The sequence below is a fragment of the Ochlerotatus camptorhynchus genome, unplaced genomic scaffold, assembly GCF_037179485.1.
Source record: "Ochlerotatus camptorhynchus isolate MF236.1 unplaced genomic scaffold, CSIRO-AGI_Acam_v1.1 ptg000276l, whole genome shotgun sequence".
NCBI classification, from domain to species: domain Eukaryota; kingdom Metazoa; phylum Arthropoda; class Insecta; order Diptera; family Culicidae; genus Ochlerotatus; species Ochlerotatus camptorhynchus.
The window spans coordinates 2,065,001-2,089,416 of record NW_027040765.1 but is presented as its reverse complement, the minus strand read 5'-3'; the positions used below and the strand labels follow the sequence as shown (position 1 = coordinate 2,089,416).

Genomic DNA, 24,416 nt, shown 5'->3' with positions numbered 1-24,416 from the left:
CGAATCTCTTAATATGTTTTTAGTTTTCCTAAACTGGGACACTTCCATTTTACTGATGGGTAAAATCTTGTTTTCTGTATTATTTAGTCTGTTGGCTCTCTCGTAATTTGTTCACAATTGGAACAGCACAGAGTGTAGCATTTTACTTCGTAATTGTTTATTCTATTGATTTCTTTTACGTAGTTTAGGCTTAAAAAATGGGATGAGTACATTCGAGAGTTTCTATCTATGGTAGAGCTAGGCGGATGTTACCGGGGGAGGAAAATAGGAAACAACGGTAGCGAGAAGAGCGTAGAGAAAGGCTTTTCATAGGAAAACTTGCTTCACACCTCACGGTTTCTATTAAATGACCTCCTTGCTGGGCGTGGAAATCCCCAGCGCTTCCTCGTAACCACTCATGCTGATCTTCTCGCTTTTGCTCGATTTTTCCTTCTTTGATTTCTTAGATTTTTTGTGAGCGACCTTCTCAGAACCGACCGACTGTTCGCTCGGTTCCTGCTGCCCTCCATTGGCAGCGTGCTGCGAGTGCTTCTTCTTGTGGGATTTCTTCTTCACAGGATCCCCCTCTTCGACGAGCAGGTTCACCTGACTTTCGACAACCGTTCGAGTCCCACTGGAAGAATGTGAGGAAGTTTTACTTACCCGTTCCTTGGCCGTCGCCGCCACCACCTGATGCTCGTCCTTGTGGTGATTTCGCCTCTCTCGCGTATGCTCCTTGTCTTTGTTCTTCTTCTTATCTTTCTTGTGGTGACGATGCGACGATGGTGGCTGCTTGCCTTCTTCCGGTTCGGCATTCGTGAGATTTTGTTTCGTATATTTACTGCCACCGGAGGAGGCGGATGCAGGCGCCTCCGAAGACCGGGATATTAGAAGATTGCTAGCGGAGGCAGTTGACTTGCGGGAGTCTCGCACCGGGCGCGCAGTCTCGACGGGTCTGTTGTGGGAAAGAATGTTTAGTTAACTAACCCGCTTTACTCCCAACGTCATTTGAACATGCCATGAAACCCCTTTGGATTTGTCCACTGAAAATATCCTGTAACTCAGCTTCAACACGCCCAGATCAACCCTAAATTTGTAATCGCAAAAAGTGCAGGAACTCAGCGATGAGTAAATTTGCCTCATCTTTTCCAGGAAAAAAAAATCCCGAATATGAGAAAAGTAAAGACTGGGTTCTCTCAGTCTATTGGTACAGTCGAATGTCGCTCGTTAGTACTGATTCTTTTCAAAAGGGCTCATGGATGAACAATTTGGAAAGTTGCTAAACGATCTTGATGATAATAAACAATCGGTGTATCCCCAAGCAATTTTCAGCTTTGACAACTCAGCCCAAGTAACGAAAGCATTTCACTTAGTGGGCTATGGTTTATATTGAGGCAAATTTTTGAGGTACATGAGGCAAGTTTACTCATCGCTGAGTTCCTGCACTTTTTACGATTATAAGTAAACTGAACTCAAATGTGGGTTGATCGCATTGGCCGCGAACTACAAAGCCTAAAAAATTTCCAGCTCCTCATCATCAATACTTACACATCCAAATCGATGTCCAGCGCCCGATGGGGATCATCCAGATCGTCGGTCGCCTTGTCCTCCGTGTCGGACATGATTGCACCTTCCGGCAGTTCCACCACCGTGTTCACTACGTGTAGCGGTTTAGGATCTGCAACGATCAAAATCAACAACAAATTCCCATACTCAACCCTCGCCCTCCATCCCGGCACTTACCATCACTATCGGAATCACTTTCCGCATAGTGTTGCTTGCTGGTACCCTTCTTATGCCGCTTCGATTTTTTACCAACCGGCTTCTTACTGGATCCACCCGATTTGCTGGATTTCTTCTGCTCCAACAGGTACTTGTCAGATCTTTTAGTGGCTGCCGATTAGAAAATTTCATGTCATCAATAAAATCCAGTCAAACCCATTCGCAATGGCAAATATCTTACAATGTATTTGAAGAGGAACCTCGAGGGCAATCTCGGCAATCGGGATATCTTCGTAGTTCTCGTCCACATTTTGATAATCTCCCGAGGAAGCTTCCTTCTTTTTGGCCGGTTTGAGATAATTGGGGTTGTTGGTTTGCTCCATGATGCGGGCTTCGCGAATCTGAAAACAAAACCTTCGTTCAAGCCCCCCTAAACAGAACTCGTTCGAAACTTACCCGCTCAAGCTCTTCCTGGGTGTGCTCCTTCTTGTATTTTCTGTGTTCACCGTTCGCTTCGCGATCTTCGCTATTTCCGACGAACAACGAAAACTTCTCCTCGTCACTGGATTCACTGCTCGCCTCCGGAGGATCGTTGATCCACTCGTCCAGATCCAGACCTTCTGGCAGTTGAACCTTCCGTTGCGCCTTCGGAGCAACCGGATTGAGATCTCCGACGAAGAGCTCACGAATCTCCTGAATCAATTCGGCCACTTCCGAAGGAATCGACGGTTTGCCTAGAACTTCCGCTTCATCCACCGTCGGACCGATGTCGGTTAGAATGTCGGTACTGATTCCTCCGAGCCGTCCCTTGAGCATCTGCACCATCATGAACGCCGAGCTGGCACGTTCCTGGACTTCGATGTCTCCGGAACTCTGGTAAACCGGGAGTCCCTCCAACAGGAGGTCACAGTACTTCCGGATGTCAACCAGATTGTCCTCTTCGAGGCAATCGTGCACCAAGTTGGCAAAAAGCTTGGCCGCATTCTGAACATACACGGCTTGGATGTGACCCGGCACTTGCCGTGGCTGTAGTAGCGTGCTCAACGTTTGCTCCGGATTGTCCAAATGGCTTCCGAATTCGCCAACGATCCACGCTGCAGCGTACAGAACCTCATGCATGGTGCTGTTTTGGGCGGAAATCGGATAACTGGACAGCAGACCGGACATTTCGTTGACCGCGAAGGTTCGCACCGCCTGGACACGGATCGCCACGTCCAGCATTTGGGTAGCAATTACCTTGCCGTGCTTGGAACCGGATTCCAGCTGAATCAGTTCGACCATAACCGTCAGATACCACTCGAAGTTGGTCACGTACTGGTAGGAACCCTGTGAGCAGATCTCGATCACCTTGTAGAGCAGTTCATCCCGATAGGTCGAACCCTCCGCCCGTTCCATGTGGCCCAGCAGGCGGCGTACGATTTCCATCAGATTCTTCTTGGAGACCATTCCGTAGAGCAGGTCCAGCGCCCGTAGCCGAATCGATTCGTCCTTATCGTCCAGACAGGCCAGGATGAGATCCTTGTGGGTTTGGACGCTCTTCGGGTGCGTCTTGAGAATCTTGGACATTGCCAGCAGACCAAGGTATTTCACTGGGGGATTGGGTGAATGAGTCAAAAAAAAAATCCTATTTGCACAGGCCGAAAAAGGGACTTACGATTTTGATCGGAGTCTTCGATGAGGATGCGTAGCTTCTGGACGCACAACTGGATGGAAGCGCTGTGATTGGGCATGCCGCTGCTGATGCTGATCAACACCGCGATTACCGTGTTGATGCACTCGTACAGAAGGCTCATGGCAGAAGTGCTGTGGAATTCCGAGTTCGGGGAAAACGGATAAGAGGTGAAAGGTTAGTTCCTCGAGATCATGTGGAAGGGAAAGTACCGATCTACACTAGCTGAGGGCTGATGAACCATATCTAACGGATTATACAGATGTACATTAATTTGAGCCTACTTATGGGATGGAATGGCGTGCGCAAATGCGAGAAGCTCGAGAGGTTTTTGGCCAAATTTGCGTCCAATCGGACAGATTATTTGAGGCAACAAATGGTCAGAATTGATGGATATGCGGTCGGCCTGTGAAGGCTAACTGGAGTTCATGCTTTGAATAGCTGCCTCCGTATCCGGCTGGGATGGAGACTCGAAGTTTGACGCGAGGGATGTGGGCAGATCTTGCCGAGAGATTGAACGGTGGCTGGCCGTCGAAACTTGAGGATGTTTGCTCAAACCAGCGCTTCAGCTGGTCAGTAGAGTGGGTAAGCAACTCAAGCGTAACTTTTCGAATCGACGTAGGGTGTAGCACTACTTCGGCATACGGCATCCTTTGCCGTCATACGCGTCAAAACAATGAAGACAAACAGCTACATCTACAACAGCTGAATTCTTTGCTCACGAGTTAAATTACGAATGCTGTAAAACAATTCTACGAGGCTGTCGGAGGACTGATTTAATGTGGGTGTGCCGAAGTGTAGAGAGATATGCCGAAATGATGCCACACCCTATCAGCTCAATTACACTGAGGCAAAAGAATGTAAGAATTCCATAAGAAACCCTTATGAATTTTAACCACAAGAAACAAGAAAGTTGGCAAACAAAATAATATAAAGGAGCAGACTGGAACCGAACCATGGACGTTGGGATTACGGAACTCGTGTGTTTACCACTCGTCATTCAACACTTAGGAAAATGAATTAGTTTAAGGTGAATAATAACGACCTCATGTGTGACGAAAATCATTCATAAGTCACGCTTATGAAATTCATATGACGTGTCGTTCATAAGTCGAGTCTTATGAAATTTTCAAGTTTATTAGCCTCAGATACAGTTACTGATATAAATTCCCTCTAGAGTTTTCAGTTGATTCACAGCGATATAAATGTGGAAAAGCTCAGGCGTCCCCCTCTTAGTTCGCCTTTTTATCCACCTAAAATATTCATAAGTATTACAAGCAATCAAGAGTTAATGAACAATCAACAAAGCATCCTATTACACTAGCAACCCCGCAATCTGATGCTATCATAATTCTCAGCAATTTCAGGAATGCTCACGAACTCCCAACATTTGCCAGAAAACTTACTACTAACTCAAGGTATCTTCCAAATAAGCTTCAAAATTGCATTTTATCAAATTTTAAATTCAATCCTCTATCTCGATATTTGTGTTTCATTGGACAGAAATAAAATGGAAGGACAAAAGTCTAGATGAGGAGAGATGTATTTTACTGGCAATAGTTAAATCGTTTTTCAGTCGACATAGAATTCCATACTTCTTGGCAATTTTCTTGATGACATTGTCAATGTGAGAGTTGAACTCAAGTTTGTCATCAATAATCACCCGGACGCGATCAATAGTCTCATCATCAATTACAACAGAGACGTTCTCATTTACTCGATTCCGCGAAATTACCATAAATTTAGTTTTCCTTGTATTCAATTTCAACTACTTATACTTCAACCATCTGCTTAGAGAACGCAAATCTTCAATCATTTTTTTTCTTTATTACCGTGATTTTTAACCGTAGGCTAGTTCATCACGTTATACAGCAGATGGTTATACCCTGGACAGACTATGGCTTATATCACGTAATATAGGCTGGCTTGCAATGAGCACCCATACATCTAGTTTTCACTGGAAATCCTATGTATGAGTGCTCATTGCAAGACAGCTTATATTACATGATATAAGCCATAGTCTGTCCGGGGTATTAGGCTAGATCCTGACTAAAAAAATAGGTTTCAATTTGACATTAATTAACGTAACGTATAACTGGCTCTGATTACCCAACGAATGAGACAGACAACATTTTAAAAACTTAATGTAAAGTGAGGATTAGATCGGGGCTGTGGTGAGGACTAGGTGCGCGAACAAGATAGAGCTCCACCGTAGGAGACAGTACCCGGTCCGGCGTAGAATCCCGGACGGCAGAAAAAATAAAAAGGTGAGGAAAACACGATCAGTGCAGCCACCTACGGGGGGCTAGATTTGATCATACAAGTGGGCGTCCTTCAGAAAGGCGATCAGCGCAGCCAACGTCGAGGAGTCGTAACCAAGCAGATTACTGACGTTCTCCGGGAGTCCATGTTGCTCGCGTAGCTTCTGGACCTCCGGGCAGACACACAGCACGTGTCCACCGAGGCGGGGATGCTGCAAATTGAACAAACCTTGCGGAAAGGTGTCCCACCGAAATTACAGGAAATCGTCGCATGACCGGTCCGGAGTCTTGAGATTATCCGCTGGTCCTTGTACTTTTGACTGTAAGAAAAAGCTCAACTTGATCTTCCTCTGGAAAGTGGTCCGGGACTGAAACCATTCCTGCTGCCAGGGTTCCATAATAGTATTTACAATCCAACGGAGGGGTACGTTCCTGGTGTAGCAGATCCCGCCAGTCTGTCCGCAGCCTAGTTTCCGGGAACACCGCAGTGTACGGGGATCCACGTAAAGACGGTTGAAGGAGGAGCGTACCGTGTAATGGCTTGTATCCAGGGGTGGCTCGGGGCTTCGGCTTCCAGCGCTTGGATAACGCTGTGTGAGTCAGTTAACACGAGGATCGGTTGATCTGTCAGAGTGATGACTGCGTCTAGAATAGCTGCGGCTTCAGCGGAAAAGACGGAACACTCCTCCGATAGACTTTGAGACTCGTTGCAGTGTTCGGTCCTGCCACTCCGAGTCCAACTCCAGCCCGCGACCGTGATCCGTCCGTAAAGCGATGAACGTGCCCCGCATAAACCGACCCGAGAAGCTCTACAACAGAACGTCTCAAAGCTACAGAGTTATCTCCGGCTTGGAATCCACTCTTAATCCGCTTATCTATTTTGACGACGTTTGATGGCCAACTTTTCTCTTCATGCCAGTGGACCCTGGCCACCGGGGGAAGGTCACGGTTGGCTGCAGTGCGGAGGGCTCTGTTCCCCTCGTTGAGGAAAAACACCCTTTCGTTCCCGGATGTCTTAGCAGCGAGGGCAGCGGCTTTCGTAGCAATGGCTGCAGCAGATCGATAGCGGATAGGGAGGATTCCGATTTCCACACATGAGGCGTCTGCATGCGTGGAAGGGAGAAGGCCGGATACGATGCGTACGTAGGTATTGTATACCGAAGCGAGGATGTGGTTTAGCTTCTCGGTGTCTAAGCAGGTTATTTCGAGGCCGTAGAAAAGTCGACTGTCGATAACAGCCCGAGCGACACGAAGGCGGATCTCACGGTTGCTGGAGCGATGCGGGCTATGTTGATGCGGCTACGACAGTTTTCTTTCACCATCCTGAAGTGCTGGTTGAAGCTTATGGTGTGATCCAGTACCACCCCCAGAACACGCACTGTTTTCTTGAGCGGAATCGGACGATCTTGGATGGTGATCGGTGGTCCTCGAATCAGATGGCTAGAGTGACAGATATGGCACCGTACACTCTTCGGCGCGGAGAGCTGGAAACCAACCGAAAGCGCCCACCTGCTGACGGCGGAGACTGCTGTTCTCCGGTGAGATGGAGACATCGCAGCTGATGTCAACTACTTCACCCGAAATGTTGGGGTTTCTGGGTGTGGCTGGCGAGGCAACTGAAGCGGAAGTTTTGGTCGTAGGTGTGCCCACCGAACCGAGGTGGGCACAGAGACGGTGACGAGTTTCTCAGCAGCTACGTTCGTGTTCTTTCTGCTACCCGTTGTTAACTGCAACCGAACGGGCGGATGTGGTTTCTGAGGAGCCGGTACTGGTGCGGATCGGCCGGACGTTTGCATGACTGCCTCAATCTGCTGAAGTTTGGTTTGCCTGGTGACCTGAGTTGCTACGAAGGCCTTGATGGATTGCTGCAAATTGTTTGTTCATTTGCAGCATCTGTTGCTGCATCATGGCGAAGAAATCCGCCAGTGGCGGGTTCGCGGATGGGGCGTCTATCGTGCTGTTGGTATTCTCAGATCGACTGATTGCGAGCTCTGCACAAAGATGGGCGTTCTCCGTGTCCCTATCACGGATCGCGTTGGCAAGATCTTCAATCTTCCGGTTCATTTCCACAAGGGTCCCCTCCAAGCTGGCCGAGGCGACACTTGAAAAGGAGTTAGCCCCATGGCTCTGGTCTTCATTCAAGTGTAAAACGGCATCATCTAAATCCTTACAGAAATTTACAATGCCGCAGCTTACTAAACGATGCCAATAGCATCACGGACGAAGGAAAAAAAAACTACAAATTAAACAAGAACCAGCTGCAGCAGCAACCGTTCTCCTACTTATTCAATAAATGATCACTACGGGGCACGCGTACACAGAAAAAATATTTGAATTTTAAATATCGCGTAAAATCTCCCTTCATTTAATTTTGAGCTATACTTGGCATAAACAGCGAAATCGTTTACGAGCTTGCAATACAATATTGCTAATTTATGCGATATTGCGCTTAAATTTACACGAAATATCGCGCAAATTTATGCCAAATCTAGCGTTAATTTTATGTGCGCTATATCTCGCAGAAATTTATATGAATTTTTCAAACGGTGTAGGATCAATTCTACCGCGGCACAAGCACAATTTCACACATAATTAATCGAATATTTATCACAGCACTGCGAAATAAACTATAACGTTCGCCATTACCAATACCAAAAAAGGAAGCTTCGAGAATATCAAGACAAATCAGATAATCAAAGGGCAGTTCAAATAATTTCAAGGAAATTGTAGAAGTCTTAAAGAAGTTTCGAGAAACTTCAGCAAAGCTTCGAGAGAATTTCTGGAATGTGATAAAAATTATATGAACATCCGGAAAACGTGAGAGTATTTTAAGGGTGTTATATAATAAAGATTTCAAGAACTTAAAAAAAAATGCGAAAATTTAGCTAAGTTGATTGGAAAACATCAACGGAGTTCCATTAATTAAAAAAATGCGAGTACTTTTAGCAAGCAGCGATATTTTCGAAAAATTCCGGAGAACTTCTAATAAATTTAGATATGTATAGATAGTTTCATGATATTCAGCGAAGTTCCGAGTACTTCGAGGACGATCAGATAGCTTCAAAATAATCCCATTTGTTTGAGGATTTTGTGACGACATCCCTACCTCCCGAGCAATCAGCATACCTACAATACCAACTTACCTTGCTGGCGCCAAAAATCTGCCAGCGCAAAGCGAAGAGAAAACAAACAAAACACTTGTATTCGAACAGTCGAAATATAAACACGTAAGACAAGTTTGTCTGCGCATTTTATTTGTTACAACCGATAGAAAATTCCGCCGTTCCGAAAAACGTGTTCTCGGGTTTCAATTTTTAGTCCAGGTTCGTCTCGACCTTTCGTTTCGGTTCGTACATAGTTTTTTGGTCCTTCGAACCGGAGAATGGATCCACCGGATATGCAAAAGTTTTTGTCGAAGCGAGAGGTTATGTTCGCGAAAATAAAGTGGGAGCTGTCCGTCGCGCAATCGCTTCACACCCGGAACCCATCGTACGGGGAAGTGCATGAACGTCGGGAGAAGCTCACCGAACTTGCAGCAAATTTCGAAGCCGTTCAAACGACGATTGAGGAGAACATTGCGAATCTGGAGGATGTCGCATCGGTGTTCAACCACCGGCTTCGATTTGATGAGGTCTATTTTCAAGTAAAAGACCTATACACGGGTTACCTGGGGGAAAATGAAGACCAGATGTCCCAGCAAAGTGAAAGGAATGAGTCGCCTAGTGATCTGCGGGATGCAATCAAGGCACTTTTGGAAACGCAGCAGGCAATGCTGGATCGACAAAACCAGCCACCGCAGCAGCCGGCAGCGGGCGGTCAGGTGTGGAATCAGGAACCCCAAGTGAATGTGAAACTACCGCAACTAAACATTCCCATTTTCCGAGGAGAGCGAACGGCATGGAATTCGTTTAAGGATTTGTTTGTCAGCACGATCCACAACAGGCAGGATCTGAAAGCTTCCGTCAAGATGTAGTATTTGTTTTCCTATTTGGACGGTGAAGCAAAGCGGATGGTGAATTCCTTCCCAATCAGCGACGCAAACTACAACGAAACGTGGGAAACACTCGTGACGCACTACGGTAAGAAAAAATACACGGTGTTTGCCCTCGTTCGTGAGTTCGTTGATCAGCCATCAGCCACCAACGCAAGCGGATTGAAGAAACTGGTGGCTACTTCTGATGATACCATCCGACAGCTAAAAGCTCTTGGCAACGAGTACGAAACACGGCATCCTTGGCTCATCCATCTGTTGCTTGAGAAGGTGGACCGAGAGACGCGCTCACTGTGGGCGCAGAAAATCATTGACGAAGAAAATCCGAAGATCGCAGATTTCATCGAGTTCCAGCAAAAACGCTGCGATGCTCTGGAAACTTGTTCGGCGTTTTATAGGAAGCTGGGAGAACCTGCGAAGAAGGAGATTTCGAAGGCAACTGGAGCCAAGAAGAAGTTTCAAGCCTTTCATGCTGGTGCTGCACATGTGTCGTGTGCGAAGTGCAGTATGGGTCACCCAACTTACCACTGCGAACAATTCAAAGCCATGGATGTGGCGGCGCGTAGGGAATTGGCACTTAAGTCGAAACTGTGCTTCAATTGCCTGCGTCCATCCCACACAGCGAAGCGTAAGAATGCTAATCGATTGTGGTTCCCAGGCATCTCTCATCACGACAGCGTGTGCCAACCGCCTTGGGTTGAGGCGTTGCAACACTTCTTTGGAGATCACTGGTGTCAGCGGTGAAGTCGTCGGTACCACTGCCGGCATTGTCACGCTGGTGATTTCATCGCGTTTCAACGAGGAAACTAAACTCACCACTCAAGCTTTTGTTCTTGGAAGGCTCACGGCAACCCTGCCGTGCCAGCACTTCGACGTGGCAAGCATGCCATACTTGAAGGGTCTGCAACTGGCGGATCTCCACTTCAATCATCCAAGCTCGGTTGAGGTCATATTGGGATCGGATGTCTTCCTGTGCGTACTGCAAGCCGGCCAGGTCAAGGATCCAAACGGTATTCCTGTAGCACAACGTTCTATCTTCGGGTGGATGGTTGCAGGAAGAATCTCGAAGCAATGGTGTATGCACACACATCACTCGGCAATCAATCTTCACCAAGATTTCGACATCGATCGCACCCTGCGATTGTTCTGGGAAGATCAGGAGCTTCATCAAGCTCAGCAATGGACAGAAGAGGAGCAAAGGGTCGTTGATCATTTCAACTCGACACACACTCGCTCGAAAGATGGACGCTTTATCGTTCGATTGCCAATGAACGATTCAAAGCAGCAACTTGGAGATTTGCTGACCGCAGCAGTCCGTAGGCTACGCGCAATTGAACGGAAGTTCGAGACCGACAGCAGCTTCAAGGAGAGATACGTTGCATTCATGCAAGAGTATCAGGATTTGGGCCATATGGAGCTGATTCCGGAGACAGAGATTCTGATTAATTGCACGAAGTCATATTATTTGCCGCATCATGGGGTCGTAAAGGAAGATAGCACCACGACCAAACTCCGAGTTGTGTTCGATGCATCATGTGCCACGACTTCTGGAGTCTCACTGAATGATTTGTTACTGGACGCCCCGAACATTAACACTGAGATATTCGATATCATGATGGACTTCAGGTTCTTCGAGGTGGTATTTACGGCGGACGCAGTAAAAATGTACCGTCAAGTACTTACGCACCCTGACGATCGAGACTATCTACGTGTGGTATGGAGAAGCTCGCCGGACAAGCCGATACAACACTTCCGGCTTCGCACGGTGACATATGGACTCAAGAACTCTGGATTTCTGGCCATGGCGGCGCTCAAGACGGCAGCGGAAGAATACAAAGGGAAGTATCCTGAAGCAGCTGAACGGATCATGAAGAATACATACGTCGACGATCTTACATCGGGAGCAAAATCGGAAGAAGAAGCCATTCGTTTGATCAAGGAGATCAACGAGATCATAGAGAGTGCTGGATTTACATTACGGAAATGGAGTTCCAATTCGGCGGCGGTTCTGAAGTCGCTACCTGAAGTCAGCATTACCGCAGTACAGATACAGTTTCCGGATGAACGCAATTCGGTGAAAGCCTTGGGAATTCATTGGATTCCGGACATAGACGTCTTCACACTCAAGGTAAATCTGCAGATTGATGGTCCCAATACGAAGCACCAGCTATTGTCGGATTCCGCCAGGCTGTTCGATCCATTCGGGTGGTTTGCGCCGGTCATCGTTCGAGTTAAAATTCAATTTCAACATTGCTGGTTGTACGACCTAAACTGGCACGATCCATTACCTCCTGTCGTTGAAGAAATGTGGGTCGATTTGAAGGCAAACCTACACCACCTGGAGAAGATCAGGATTCCATGATGGGCAGCGAATTACGACAACCACATCGAATTACATGGCTTTTCTGACGCTTCTGAGGAGGCGTACTCAGCGGTCGTGTATCTCAGGTCCGTTGATCGCAACGGTGAGGTTCACGTTAGTCTACTTGCAGCGAAAACCAAGGTCGCTCCTGTACGTCAGGTGTCTCTACCACGTCTCGAGCTCAACGCAGTTGAATTACTTGCAAAGCTGCTGAAACAAGTTGCTGAACCTCTCAAACGCTTCCAGGTAGACCGGTTTGCCTGGACGGATTCGACCATAGTCCTGCAATGGCTGTCAGGACATCCGCGTAAATGGAACACTTACGTGGCTAATAGAACATCTTCGATACTTGAGATTCTTCCACGTAAGCATTGGGATCATGTTGCATCGACTGAAAATCCGGCGGATTGTGCTTCCCGTGGGATATCTCCTACAGACCTAGTTGATCATCCTCTGTGGTGGACAGGACCGAAGTGGCTAGCGGAGGATTCCGCAACCTGGAAACGAAGTGCCTTGTCCGAAGAACACGATGAAGCTACACTGGAGGCAAGGTTGCAAAGACTCATTTCAGCTAAAATATTGTTTTTCGGAATAATAAAACCAAAAGATGGTATGATGGCATGTTTTACTTGTAACTTACAAGAAGAGGTTACAAAGTATGCGTTGGAAACATAAAACCTGTAAATGTTGCTTTCTATGAGTCACAATCAGCGATTTGCTGATCGCTGAGTGAGTGAGTGAGTGAGTGAGTGAGTTTGTGAAAAATCGCTGATTGTGACTCTCATGAAGTGAAATAAACAGGTTTAATATGTCAAACACATTCTTTGCAACCTCTTCTTGTATCCTACCAATTTAAAATTTGATCATGGCATCTAATTATTTCATAATTTAGAAAAACATTGTTTTAGCTGAAATGAGTCTTTGCAACCTTGACTGGAGGTACGTAAGCGATTCCAATTCCTTAACATTTCTGTTAGCGTTTCAGTAACGACTTACGAAATCGAGAAGCAAATCCTCAGTTGGCATGCGTGAAGCGGTTTATCTACAACCTGGGATCGAAGGCATTAACATGCTACGAGAAACGTTCTGGTCCTATTCTGCCATCCGAGTTGCAGGAGGCCAGGTTGCAGCTCGTCAGACTGGCCCAGCACGAACACTACGAAGAAGAAGTCAAATCGTTGGCAAAGGGGAGCGAAGTCCTTCCGAAATCCAAGATCTGCGGCTTGTACCCATTCCTTGATGGTACCGGCACGATCAGAGTCCGTGGACGCCTGCAGCAATCGTCGTTTCCTTTCGAAGTCAAGCACCCAGTTATTCTCCCGAAGAACCATCGTCTTACGATATTGCTGGTGGAAGAGATGCATTTACGGAACTGTCACACGGGTTCCACACTCTTGACAGCAACAATCAATCAGACCTACTGGATCCAAGGCTGCCAACATGTCATCAAGCAAGTGATCCGGAATTGCGTCAAGTGCTGCCGACAGAAAGCGAAGATGTCGCAGCAATTGATGGGAAGTCTACCAGCGGCGCGCGTAACAGCATGTCGACCGTTTAACCATGTTGGAGTCGATTATGCCGGCCCGATACTGGTACGATGTAGCAAAACTCGCTGTGAACGTTGCTCGAAGGGATATATCGTCGTTTTTGTGTGCCTCTCGAGCAAGGCAGTTCACTTGGAAGTCGCAGGTGACCTGTCTACGGATACTTTCTCGGCAGCATTCAAGCGGATGATTGCTCGCCGAGGATACTGCAATGAAATCTGGTCGGACAACGGAACAAACCTGGTTGGTGCCGACCGATTCTTGAAGGAAATCTATGAAGTAACTGAAGCTCACAGCAAGAACACCGAACCGTTCTTCAGCAATCTTGGCATTCGTTGGAGGTTCATCCCGCCATCCAGTCCACATCAAGGTGGCATTTGGGAAGCGGCCGTCAAAAGCGCGAAAAAGTTGCTGCGACTGGTCGTTGGAAACGAGAAGCTGACATTTGAGGAACTATCAACTGTACTCTGCCAAATAGAAGTGTGTCTCAACTCGAGACCTCTCTGTCCGATCTCCACTTCTTGGTTGGGCAACCGCTAAATTTACTACTCGAACCTGATGACACGCACCTCAAGGTGAACCAGTTGGACCATTGGCAGAAAGTTCAAAGATATACCGTCGAGTTTTGGAACCGTTGGCGTGATGAGTACATCGCAACTCTGCAGCCACGAGGAAAGTGGAAAAACACTCGAGACAACATCAAGCTGGACCAGCTCGTCTTGGTCAAAAACGACAACACTCCGCCGTCCGCTTGGGAATTGGCCCGGGTATCCGCAGTTCATCCCGACAAGCATGGTTTAGTTCGCACTGTCACGTTGCGTCGAGGCAAATCGCAATATCAGCGCCCAGTGCAGAAACTGTGTCCACTTCCGGATTGAGGTGTTACCTCAAGGCGGGGAGGATGTTTGAGGATTTTGTGACGACATCCCTACCTCCCGAGCAATCAGCATACCTACAATACCAACTTACCTTACTGGCGCCAAAAATCTGCCACCGCAAAGCGAAGAAAAAACAAACAAAACACTTGTATTCGAACAGTCGAAATATAAACACGTTAAGACAAGTTTGTCTGCACATTTTATTTGTTACAACCGATAGAAAATTCCGCCGTTCCGAAAAACGTGTTCTCGGGTTTCAATTTTTAGTCCAGGTTCGTCTCGACCTTTCGTTTCGGTTCATACACCATTAACTTAAGCAAATTTGCAGCGACTTACAAAGAGTTCCGTGGAATTATGGGGTATTCCAAGAATTTTATGATTGATCCGAAAACGTCAGAAGCGTCAGGGAATTATGAATATATATCAGAAAATTTGCCGGATTATTAAACAAATTTAGAGAACTTCAGGGAAAATTAGTGCGCGTTTATAATGGTTATAATACTCAAGGAAAGTTGTCGAAACTTCAAGGCAAAACAATTAATTTCAGTAAAGTTGTAGATTCTTAAAAAATACTGATAAATTCAGGGTAATCTAGAGAACTCTAGACTATTGAAGAAGTTTTAAATTAGTGTCGATGCTTTAAGGGAAGTTTTATGAACTTTAGAAAAATCTTAAGAACATCAGTGAAAATCATAGAACTATATTAACTATTTCGTTCTAATTCCATGAACAGTTTTTAGTCTTCAGAAACATTTCGAGAACTTCATAGAAATCTATGGAGCTTAATGGGAGATCCACGAACTACAGGAATTAACAAAATGCGGAAGCATTTGAAAGAAGTTTAGTAAGCTCCGAAAATTGGAGGATTTTCAGGGGGAGGTCTGTTCCATTAGTTTCAGAAAATTAGTGGGAAATTTGAAGCAGGTCCCAGATTTTCAAATGACTTCAGAGGCGTTAAAAAGTTAATTGAGGTCTTCGTACAAGTCCAGAAGTTCATTGAAGCTTAAACATGTTTAGGGTGGTTCTATTAAATTCAGCGCAGTACAACAAGCTTCATGAGAACTGCAAAAACTTTAGAGAAGTTTTGAGAATTTCAGAAAAGAACCAGAGAACCTCAGAGCAGTTCCGTCACATAAATTTTAAAGAAGTTTAGAGAACTTCAGCGAATTGTTAAACCTTAAGAGGGGATCCATGATCGGTAAAAAAATTTGAGGAAACTTTAGGAAGTCCTATAAAGTTCAGGGAAGTTTAAGAATTTGATGATAAGTATTGTGAGCATCTCAATTCTCAAACTACAAAAGAACTTAAATGCAGTTTCATTACCTTTAGGAAAAATTTGGGAATTTTCAAGTCTTTCTGAAGACGTCAGCATAGTCTATTCTATATTCAACTGAGATTTCCATTGAACTATTTCTCAAAATTTCGATGAAGCTATCCTCCGAATTCAAATTTCTTTTAGTTTTCCTCGGAATTACCTTGAAATTCTCCACAATAAGAAACCCTTTGGAAAGATTCTCCAAGGATTGATTGAATTCATTTCAGATTTCCTTTTGAATCTCATTCCTTCCCTTGGAATTCTACTCACATTGAAAGACTCCTAAGAATTCATTGGGATTTCTTCTCACAAATTCCTTAGATTTCTTCTCATAATTTGTTTGGCAAACTCTCCTGAATTTATTTTTCGAATTCCTTTGAAGATGTCCTGGAGTTCTTCTCAGATTTAATTGTAATCTTACTTTTAGTATTTTCAAAAAAAAATTCTAAGAACTCATGCTCCGAATTCGTTTTCTCTCCCAAACTCTATGAAAGTATCCTCAGAACGAGGGGGCGACTCTATCTACAATGCAGGAAAAATTGTGTTTTGCTGTGGTTAGCTGCACGCACGCTGAGTAGATAGAGAGAAGATTGATGACGATTCTGAAGATTTCCTGCAAAACGATGATGCGCGATGCAAGTAGATGCGAGGAATGAAAGAAGATTTTTCGAAGATCGATTCGCTAGTGTGAGATTTGTTGAGTATCTAGAATTGAGATTAGAATGTGTCGACCCCCTCGCCTCAGAATGACCTTGGAATATTTCTCTGAAGTTCACAGGAATTTTGTCCCTCATAAATTCCTAACAGTTTTCATTAAAATTTACTGTTAATTCAATTCAAGATTTCTTGAAATTCTACTCAAAACTATCAGGCTTCTCATGAAATCTAAAATTCCTCAGAACTACCTTGACAGCAGATTGCATTTGATGTTTTTTTTCTGAAAGATTTTTTTCTCAGAACTCCGTTGGAATGAGGTCCTTAGAAATTATAATAAATTTCCACGATTGAAGGCTCGTGCGTGGAATTTGACTCCAAATTCATGAAAATTTCTTAAAATATTATAGCTTTTAAATCCAGAACTAGTTCAAATTTAAAATTTCTAGGAAGCCTCTTTTTTTTTTTAATATTTGTTACTGAAGATCAATCCACCGTGGATCTATAAAGTTCAAAGTGGGAATGAAAATAAAGAGAAAAATCAAATGCTTGTATTTCAAAACTCATTCTTTCCTTTAAAATATCCTTAGTAAGAAAATAAATAAATTCTCTGAGACTTCCAGATATTTAAGGAAATATAAAATTTCCTGCGGATTCCCGGTTTTCAGGTTTTAGCAGCTAGTAGACACCCTGACTAATTTGGCTTTAAAGGTTGTACATAAGTGTAAGACGGAAGGGTTTAGAGTTGAGAGAATATCGGAAAAAGTAACTTTATTATCAAATTAATTAATACAACGCGCACACGCGAGACACTTTGTGTAACGGTTGGGTGAGAACTGAATTTTTCGCAAGTTACACCGAGGGGCTACTCGATCTTCCCACACGGCCTCTCCTGACACTACTTCCGACCCGGAAGTGCCCACGGCTTGATACAGTCGCCAGCAGATGATGTCTTCTTCGGTCCTTCGGTCTCGTCGTCTATCTTCCGTACTTCGTAACGATCGTTGGGGAGTACAGCGGTGATCTCGTACGGTCCAAAGAACTTTGGCTTCACCTTCTGACCAATACCAAATTGGGTTTTCGGTATCGCCACTAGATCTCCAACTTGATACTTCTCAGCCGGCTTCCTGCGTAGATTGTAATGTTTACGATTTTCCTCTTGCATCTTCTGGATACCCTCCTGTGCAATCTTCCTCAGCTCACTCCTTTCCTCCTCGAAGGTACTTTGTAACTCCTTCTGCAGTAGTTCATGAAGAATTTGGTCCTCTTTGGTGCGCATCTTTACGCCGGTCAATAATTGGAAGGGTGTCATTTCAATCGCTCTCTGCCAACTACTATTCAAGCATTTCTGAACGGCAGTAACTTGCTTGAACCACTCTTCAGGTCTATCGACGGACATCTTGGCGATCATCGGAATAATGATTCTATGAACTCGTTCCACTTGCCCATTGCCTCGGGGAACGCCAGTGGCAATCTTATGAAGCTCGATGTTCTCATCCTCACAGAATCTTGTGAACAGCCCCGATGTGAAAGCTGCTCCTCGATCGCATATAATCCTTCTCGGGTTACCGAAGGTATTGGTGATGATTCGTAGCTTCCGGATGGCTTCTTCAGCGGTCGTTGACTTCGTCGGGAATAGCCATACGAACTTGGTAAAGCCGTCGATGACCGTCAGGATATAGTTGTACGCCTTCCTGGTTGACGGCATCGGTCCCAGATGGTCGACATGAAAGGTATCCAACGGAACGTCGCCCTTTGGGATCGGATGTAACTCTCCCTCAGGCTTCCCTCTTTTCTTTTCACCTACGATGCAAGCGACGCATGTTGCAATGCAACGCTTGACCTTTTCTTCGATTCCTGGTATGAAGTAATCGGCACTGATCCGCTCCTTCGTCTTCTTAACTCCAAAATGACCCTGTTCATGAGCCGATCGGATGATCTCGGCCGCCATAGATTCCGGTACGTACAACCGCCTGGACTCGCCATCACCTTCGTACAGGACACCATTGTAGACACTGCAGTTGCTGGATTTATCACCTTGTTCCAGCGCAGCTGAAATCGCCTTCGCTTCGTCGTCGTTGTTCTGTGCCGCACGCACCTTTGCGACAATCGGTGCAGACACGACCATTACACTTGCTCGCGAGAGCGCATCCACGTGAGGCAGCTTCTCTCCTCGACGATGTTCCACTTCGAAGTCGAATTCGGCTAAGTCTACTACCCACCGTGCAATTCGAGCATTCAACTTCTTCTTGGACATGGAATCCTTAAAGGCCATGCAATCCGTAACGATCTTGAACCGATGACCTAGCAGGTAACACCGAAATTTCTTCACGGATTCCACAACAGCTAACGTCTCCAGCTCGAATGAATGATAATTCTTCTCGGAGCCGCTGGTTAAACGGCTGTAGAAATAGCAGGGGTGGAACTTCCCATCATCCTTCGCTCGTTGCATCAGGATACCTGCCAACGCTTCCTTGCTGGCATCGGTATGAACTTCAATCTCGCCGTCAGGGTGAAAAATGCGCAACACCGGGAAGCTTGCAAGGATCTCCTTGATACGGTTGAAGGCTTTCACCGCTACATCGTCAAAATGAAAAGAATTTCCCTTTTTCAACATACCTGACAACGGACGAGCGATACTTGCAAACGCCGGAACAAACTTCCTGAAGTAGCTGGCTAATCCGTAAAAACGTTGCAGCTGCTTTACTGTTGACGGCTGCGGGAACTGCAAAAGCTTTTCAACCTTCGCAGGAGCTGGCTGCACCTGGCCATCGTGAATGGTGTAGCCGAGATACTCGACACGACGCTGAAGGAATACACACTTCTTCCAGTTAAACTGCAGCCCGGCATTCGCTGCTACTTCCAACACTCGCTTCAACACTTTTAGTCCTTCTTCTTCATTTTCGGACGGGATTATTACATCGTCCACAAACGCCATAACCGTTCCATCGTTAATCAAATCCTTGAACACCGTCGCGATGAACCGACCGAACGCGTTACCACTGGTACACAATCCGAAAGGAGCGCGAAGGAACTCGTATTGTCCGTCACTAGTTACGAACGCGGTGTATTTCCGGCTATTTTCATCTACCGGCACATGAAAGTACGAATTCTTCAAATCGAGCGTGGTATAAACACGGGCATCCGACAGCCGATCGATTTGTTCCTCTACGTTCGGCATCGGGAATTTGTCACGCACAACCTTCTTGTTTATCTCGCGGTAGTCGACACATACACGATATGACCCGTCCTTCTTCGGAACGACCACAACTGGACTCGCGTACTCACTTTCGGATGGCTGGATTATTCCATTTTCAATCCATTCACCAACCTGCTTCTTCACCACATCTTTTTCCAGCTGGGCCAAGCGCCGTGGATTTTCACAAACGACATCATTATCCTTCAAGTTAATCGTCAATTTGTTTGCTGCAACCACTGAATCCTTCGGCTTATAGTTCTCAACTATTTCCACAACTTCGTCGCGATACTGATACGGGACCGTTATTTCATTTTCCCCTACGAACTCTTCAACGCGACGAATCCACTTGGCTTCGCACTGTTCCGATTCTTCGGTTATCGGTGGATACTTCTTCACTCGCGCACCGTCAGGTGTGATCGAATAATCAACACCATTAAGGAAATCCATTCCAATCAGAAGCTGCATGTCAATCGCGTCAACCGGCACAACGTAGAAACGAATCACATAATCATCATCTTCAATGACGGCATTGAGATTTGCCTCTCCGCAAACAACGCTCACTTCCCCGCCGTACCCGCGCACTTTCATTGTCGACTTTTCCATACGTGCACCGGTTTTCGACAGCTCCTTCCACAAATCTTTACGGATCAACGATAGTTCACTCCCGGTATCGATAATCGCAGAAATTTCGCGACCGAACAACTTGATCATCACACGTGGTTTGCCAATGTTTACGTTTTGCAGCACGTTTACTTTCGAAGCTGCTTTTTTATCACCGTCTTTCTTCTTCGCGCTGCAGTCCTTTGACAGATGACCGAAAGAATTACACCCGAAGCACTTCGGTCCGTCACTCTTCTGAGGGCACTCGTTCGCAACGTGGGAAGCATCACCGCAATTGAAGCAACGCCTCTTCGCTTCAGATTTGCTGCTTTGTTTCGTCGAGTCCTGCTTTTGACGTTCTTTCTTCCTGCCGGCGGCGTCGTCAAACTTCGGCTTCGGTTCGGCTTTTTTCTGCGCCTTCTCGAAATTCAGCAACTTCGCCTTCAGCTCTCGGACGGTGTGTGCTCCGTACAGCAGGGATCGATGAAACTCGTCGTTCGTTATGCCATCGACGATGTATTCACACACACTAGCTTCGTCGAGGTCGATCGGCAGGGCAATCCGTTGCATTTCATAAATGTAATCGCGTGTTGATTCCGTAGGCTTCTTCTTGCGTCCAGCCAACGTACGGTGTACGTCGCTCGCTCGTACGAATGGAGAAAACTCACGAATCAGGGCATCTTTCACCTTTCGGAACGTCGTCATATCGCGTTGGGAAAACACAAATCGTCGTGCTGTGCCAACCAACTTCTTTCGGCACATAATCAGCTTCTGGTCGGCGTTCCAGTAAGCCGTTTTCGACATAGCCTCAAACTGGTTCATCCACATCTTCACATCCTGTCCCTCGTCGGCTCCGAAAGCCTCAATACTGTCTTCAACATCCCGAAACGAGTACGGTCGTTGCTCCGGGGATGGGCGTCTGGCTGGCTTCGGTGTTGACGTCGTTCTCGCCGTCTTCGTTTTTGGTGTAAAGAATTCCGCGTCGTCACTGTCACCGTCGTCGTCGGTGAGTGCGTCCTCTTCGTCGGCAGTATTTCGGCTCTCGTCGTCGTTTTCTCCTTCGGAATCATCGTCATGTTGGCTGTTGTCCTTCACCTCGCCTTTGGTGACACGAACACCATCATCGTCTGCCTTTTCTTCCTCGATAGCAGTCATCGTCGCGTCATGATCGATGATCCGCTTCGCCATAGCCTTTTTATTGCCGGTGCTCGGCAATCCTCGTTTTTCGCACTCTCGCATGATTCCGACCTTCGTGAACGTCTCACATAATAGGTCTATTTGTTCCGCCATCTTGAATGCGATTTGCGTCGTACTTCTTGTGATTAATTTAAGCGAAATTAAATCACATCGCGTTCACTGTCTCAACAACTCTCCTTCCCGGACGAGCCCCCATGTAAGACGGAAGGGTTTAGAGTTGAGAGAATATCGGAAAAAGTAACTTTATTATCAAATTAATTAATACAACGCGCACACGCGAGACACTTTGTGTAACGGTTGGGTGAGAACTGAATTTTTCGCAAGTTACACCGAGGGGCTACTCGATCTTCCCACATAAGTGTTTATGCGATACCAATTGAATAAGTCTAAAACATCAAACATTTATTTGTAGAAGTATTCTTCTCTTAGGTCACTTTGTAGTCACTATTTTTACAACTATAAGTCACTATTTGGTCACTTATTTCTTCAACATGATCACAAAAATCACTATTTTTGACAGTAGTGATCGCTACCAGCCCAGGTATCATGAATGGATAACTTTTACAGTTGTTTCGAAGCTTCCAGAGACTCACTCTGTGGGCCCCAGGGTTCATATTTCAGTCACAAGTCCAAATTTTATCTGATAACACATCTACAAAAAAAAAGTGGAGCTCTAAGTTCAGTTTTACGAATTGGCTACTTTTACGGATGTTCTGGGCCTTCCAGAGGACCATTCTGTGGCCCCTCATGGTCCATATTACGGTCACAAGTCAAAAATTGTTCTGACAATATATTTTCTAAAAATTTGCAGCGCTCTAGGATGAGTATCACGAATTGATCATTTTTACGGCTGTTCCTGATCCGCCAGAGGACCGCTATGTAACCCCAAGGGTTCGTATTCCGGTCACAAGTCCAAAATTGTTTTGATAACACAAATACAAGCATTTTCCAAAAAAGCGTGGCGCTCTAGGATGAGTTTTAATAATTGACCACTTTTACGGATGTTCAGATCTTTCGGAGAGCTATAAGAATCCAGCACGACCAAATCTACACTACAGGAATCTTAAAATGAGATTTATGTAGCCGAATAAACATGTTTCCCTAAAAATCCTGCAATTATATGCAAGTTAAAAAATTTAAAAAGGAAGTTGGTGTTTTTTCGGCGTCTTCTTCTTCTTCGCATTTCAAGTCTAATTCTTATCGCATATTAGCTTATTGCGTGCTCTCAACTTAGTGTTCTAGATGCACTTCCACAGTTATGAATTGAGAGCTTTCGATGCCTGTACCATTTTTGCTTTAGTATAATTGTGTTGCAAGTACAATCATACTCTATACTCAGAGAAGTCGAGAAATTTTCCAACCCGAAAAATTCCAATACCAGACCGGGAATCGAACCCAGTCACCTCCAGCATGGTCTTGCTTTATAGCTGCGGCTTTACCGACTGAGCTAGGGGAGGCCCCATAATGGCCTTCGCGGTCATAATGTCCATTTCCATTACATCTTCCTCAAGCACCCCTATCACTTCATCCGCGTTAGCCATATGTACTGTTCTTCGTTCCATTGTTGCCTTCCGCTGGGGCAGAAATTCATCCAGTGCCCCTCCAACATGCATAAGAAGCATTTATTTTTATTCTCGTCATAAAACATATTCCCCCTTCCGATTGAGGAAAAGCAGCGAGGAGGGAATCTCCGTTTGTAACGTCTATGTATACACCTCGCACACGTGTGTGTGCGTGTCGAAGCTTAACTCCGCAGGGAATTTATCCCGGATAACACGCTTAACTTTCAACACGTGGAAGGAAACTGTCGGTGGGAGATCATACAATCACACATATTGAACGTTTGTTTGATAAATATCCGATTGATCTGACCCGGTTTTAACACAAAGCTTTCGATTGGTGAGATATAGGAATTCCTATAGGCCATAACTGGAACATACTATAATAGGAGCGTATAGCCACAACTGGGAACAACTACCCTTTCTTAAGCAAAATTTTTAACTTCGTATTCCGTAAGTTCGGCTGTGACATTGTTGTTACTATCACCCACATTTGATGGAATTACTTTGCTTTGTCCTCGTTGAACGGCTAGTGATAGATTATTGCATACTTCCTAAATTCTTTGCTCAGTTCGAAAACATGAAAACTCCATCAGTCTTCACGATTCCTTAGTTGATCCACTTCATTTGGTCCTGATCTAGCAAAAGTATGACATCTACTGACCAGACCGGAATTCCTCAAGCTTCTCGCGTTTGCTCAACTCCTTCCCCACATACGCCTCGCCCATCTATCTACTAAATTCTAGCTACAGGACATAAACAAACATAAACCAAAACATCCTTCTAAAACTTGCCTATGAATCAAATTGGTCAACGGTTCAATTAGCTTTTTGCCTAATCGAGGTTCTAGCGGAGTTAAAGCACCAAACTGCAATGGGAAAGAAAGAGAAGCAGAAACACAAACGGGACGGATGAGTTAAATAGCTTGGGATGTTCGTGATGGTAGAAACCTGGAAATCAACTCAATCAACGGATGGGTCAGTTTCTTCCCCAGGGCCGGTTCGATAGCCGTCAGGCTGGCAAACTACCCTCGTCGTCATCGTCGTAGTTTTCATGCGTAATTGTGTCGTGAAAAATATATCGTTGTGGTTAGAGAAAGTGCCCAAACGCACCAGGCGGGGTCAAACCTTGCAAACAAACACTTACCAGTTTAATGATCTTGATCAGCATCCAGTTATTGGTGGAAGTGGTCATCAGTTTGAAGAAAATCGGTGCCAGAGAGAGGTAATTTTTCGGATTCTTACGGGCCAGTTCGCAGATGACATTCACCGCAGCGGATTGCACCCCCGGATCCGGATCTTCCAGTTTCTCCTTTAACTTCGGAAAAGCTGGACGCAGTGCCTCCGGGTACCGCAGGAACACCTTGTACATCATTAGCACTGCTTTCATCCGAAGGTACGGCCGGGTCGAACTCATCTAAAACGACGAATGAGAATAATTTATTATTGTTCAAATTGCGTCACGCCATCCCAAAACAAACTCCGCC

General features: G+C 45.5%; 1 protein-coding gene across 1 annotated transcript in view; it reads right to left on the bottom strand.

Moving 5' to 3' along the window:
• Positions 1–16: 16 nt before the first annotated feature.
• Positions 17–24,416, bottom strand: part of LOC135706253 (AP-3 complex subunit delta-like) — a 24,976-nt gene continuing 576 nt past the window's right edge. Inside the window, exons 2-9 of the mRNA XM_065227825.1 lie at positions 24,077–24,346; positions 23,725–23,798; positions 3,356–3,504; positions 2,158–3,290; positions 1,943–2,102; positions 1,723–1,872; positions 1,528–1,657; positions 17–934 (exon numbers count right to left, since the gene is read on the bottom strand). Of these exons, the coding sequence (XP_065083897.1) occupies positions 343–934; positions 1,528–1,657; positions 1,723–1,872; positions 1,943–2,102; positions 2,158–3,290; positions 3,356–3,504; positions 23,725–23,798; positions 24,077–24,346 (2,658 nt within the window). The 3' untranslated portion in view covers positions 17–342. The remainder of the gene's footprint in view (positions 935–1,527; positions 1,658–1,722; positions 1,873–1,942; positions 2,103–2,157; positions 3,291–3,355; positions 3,505–23,724; positions 23,799–24,076; positions 24,347–24,416) is intronic.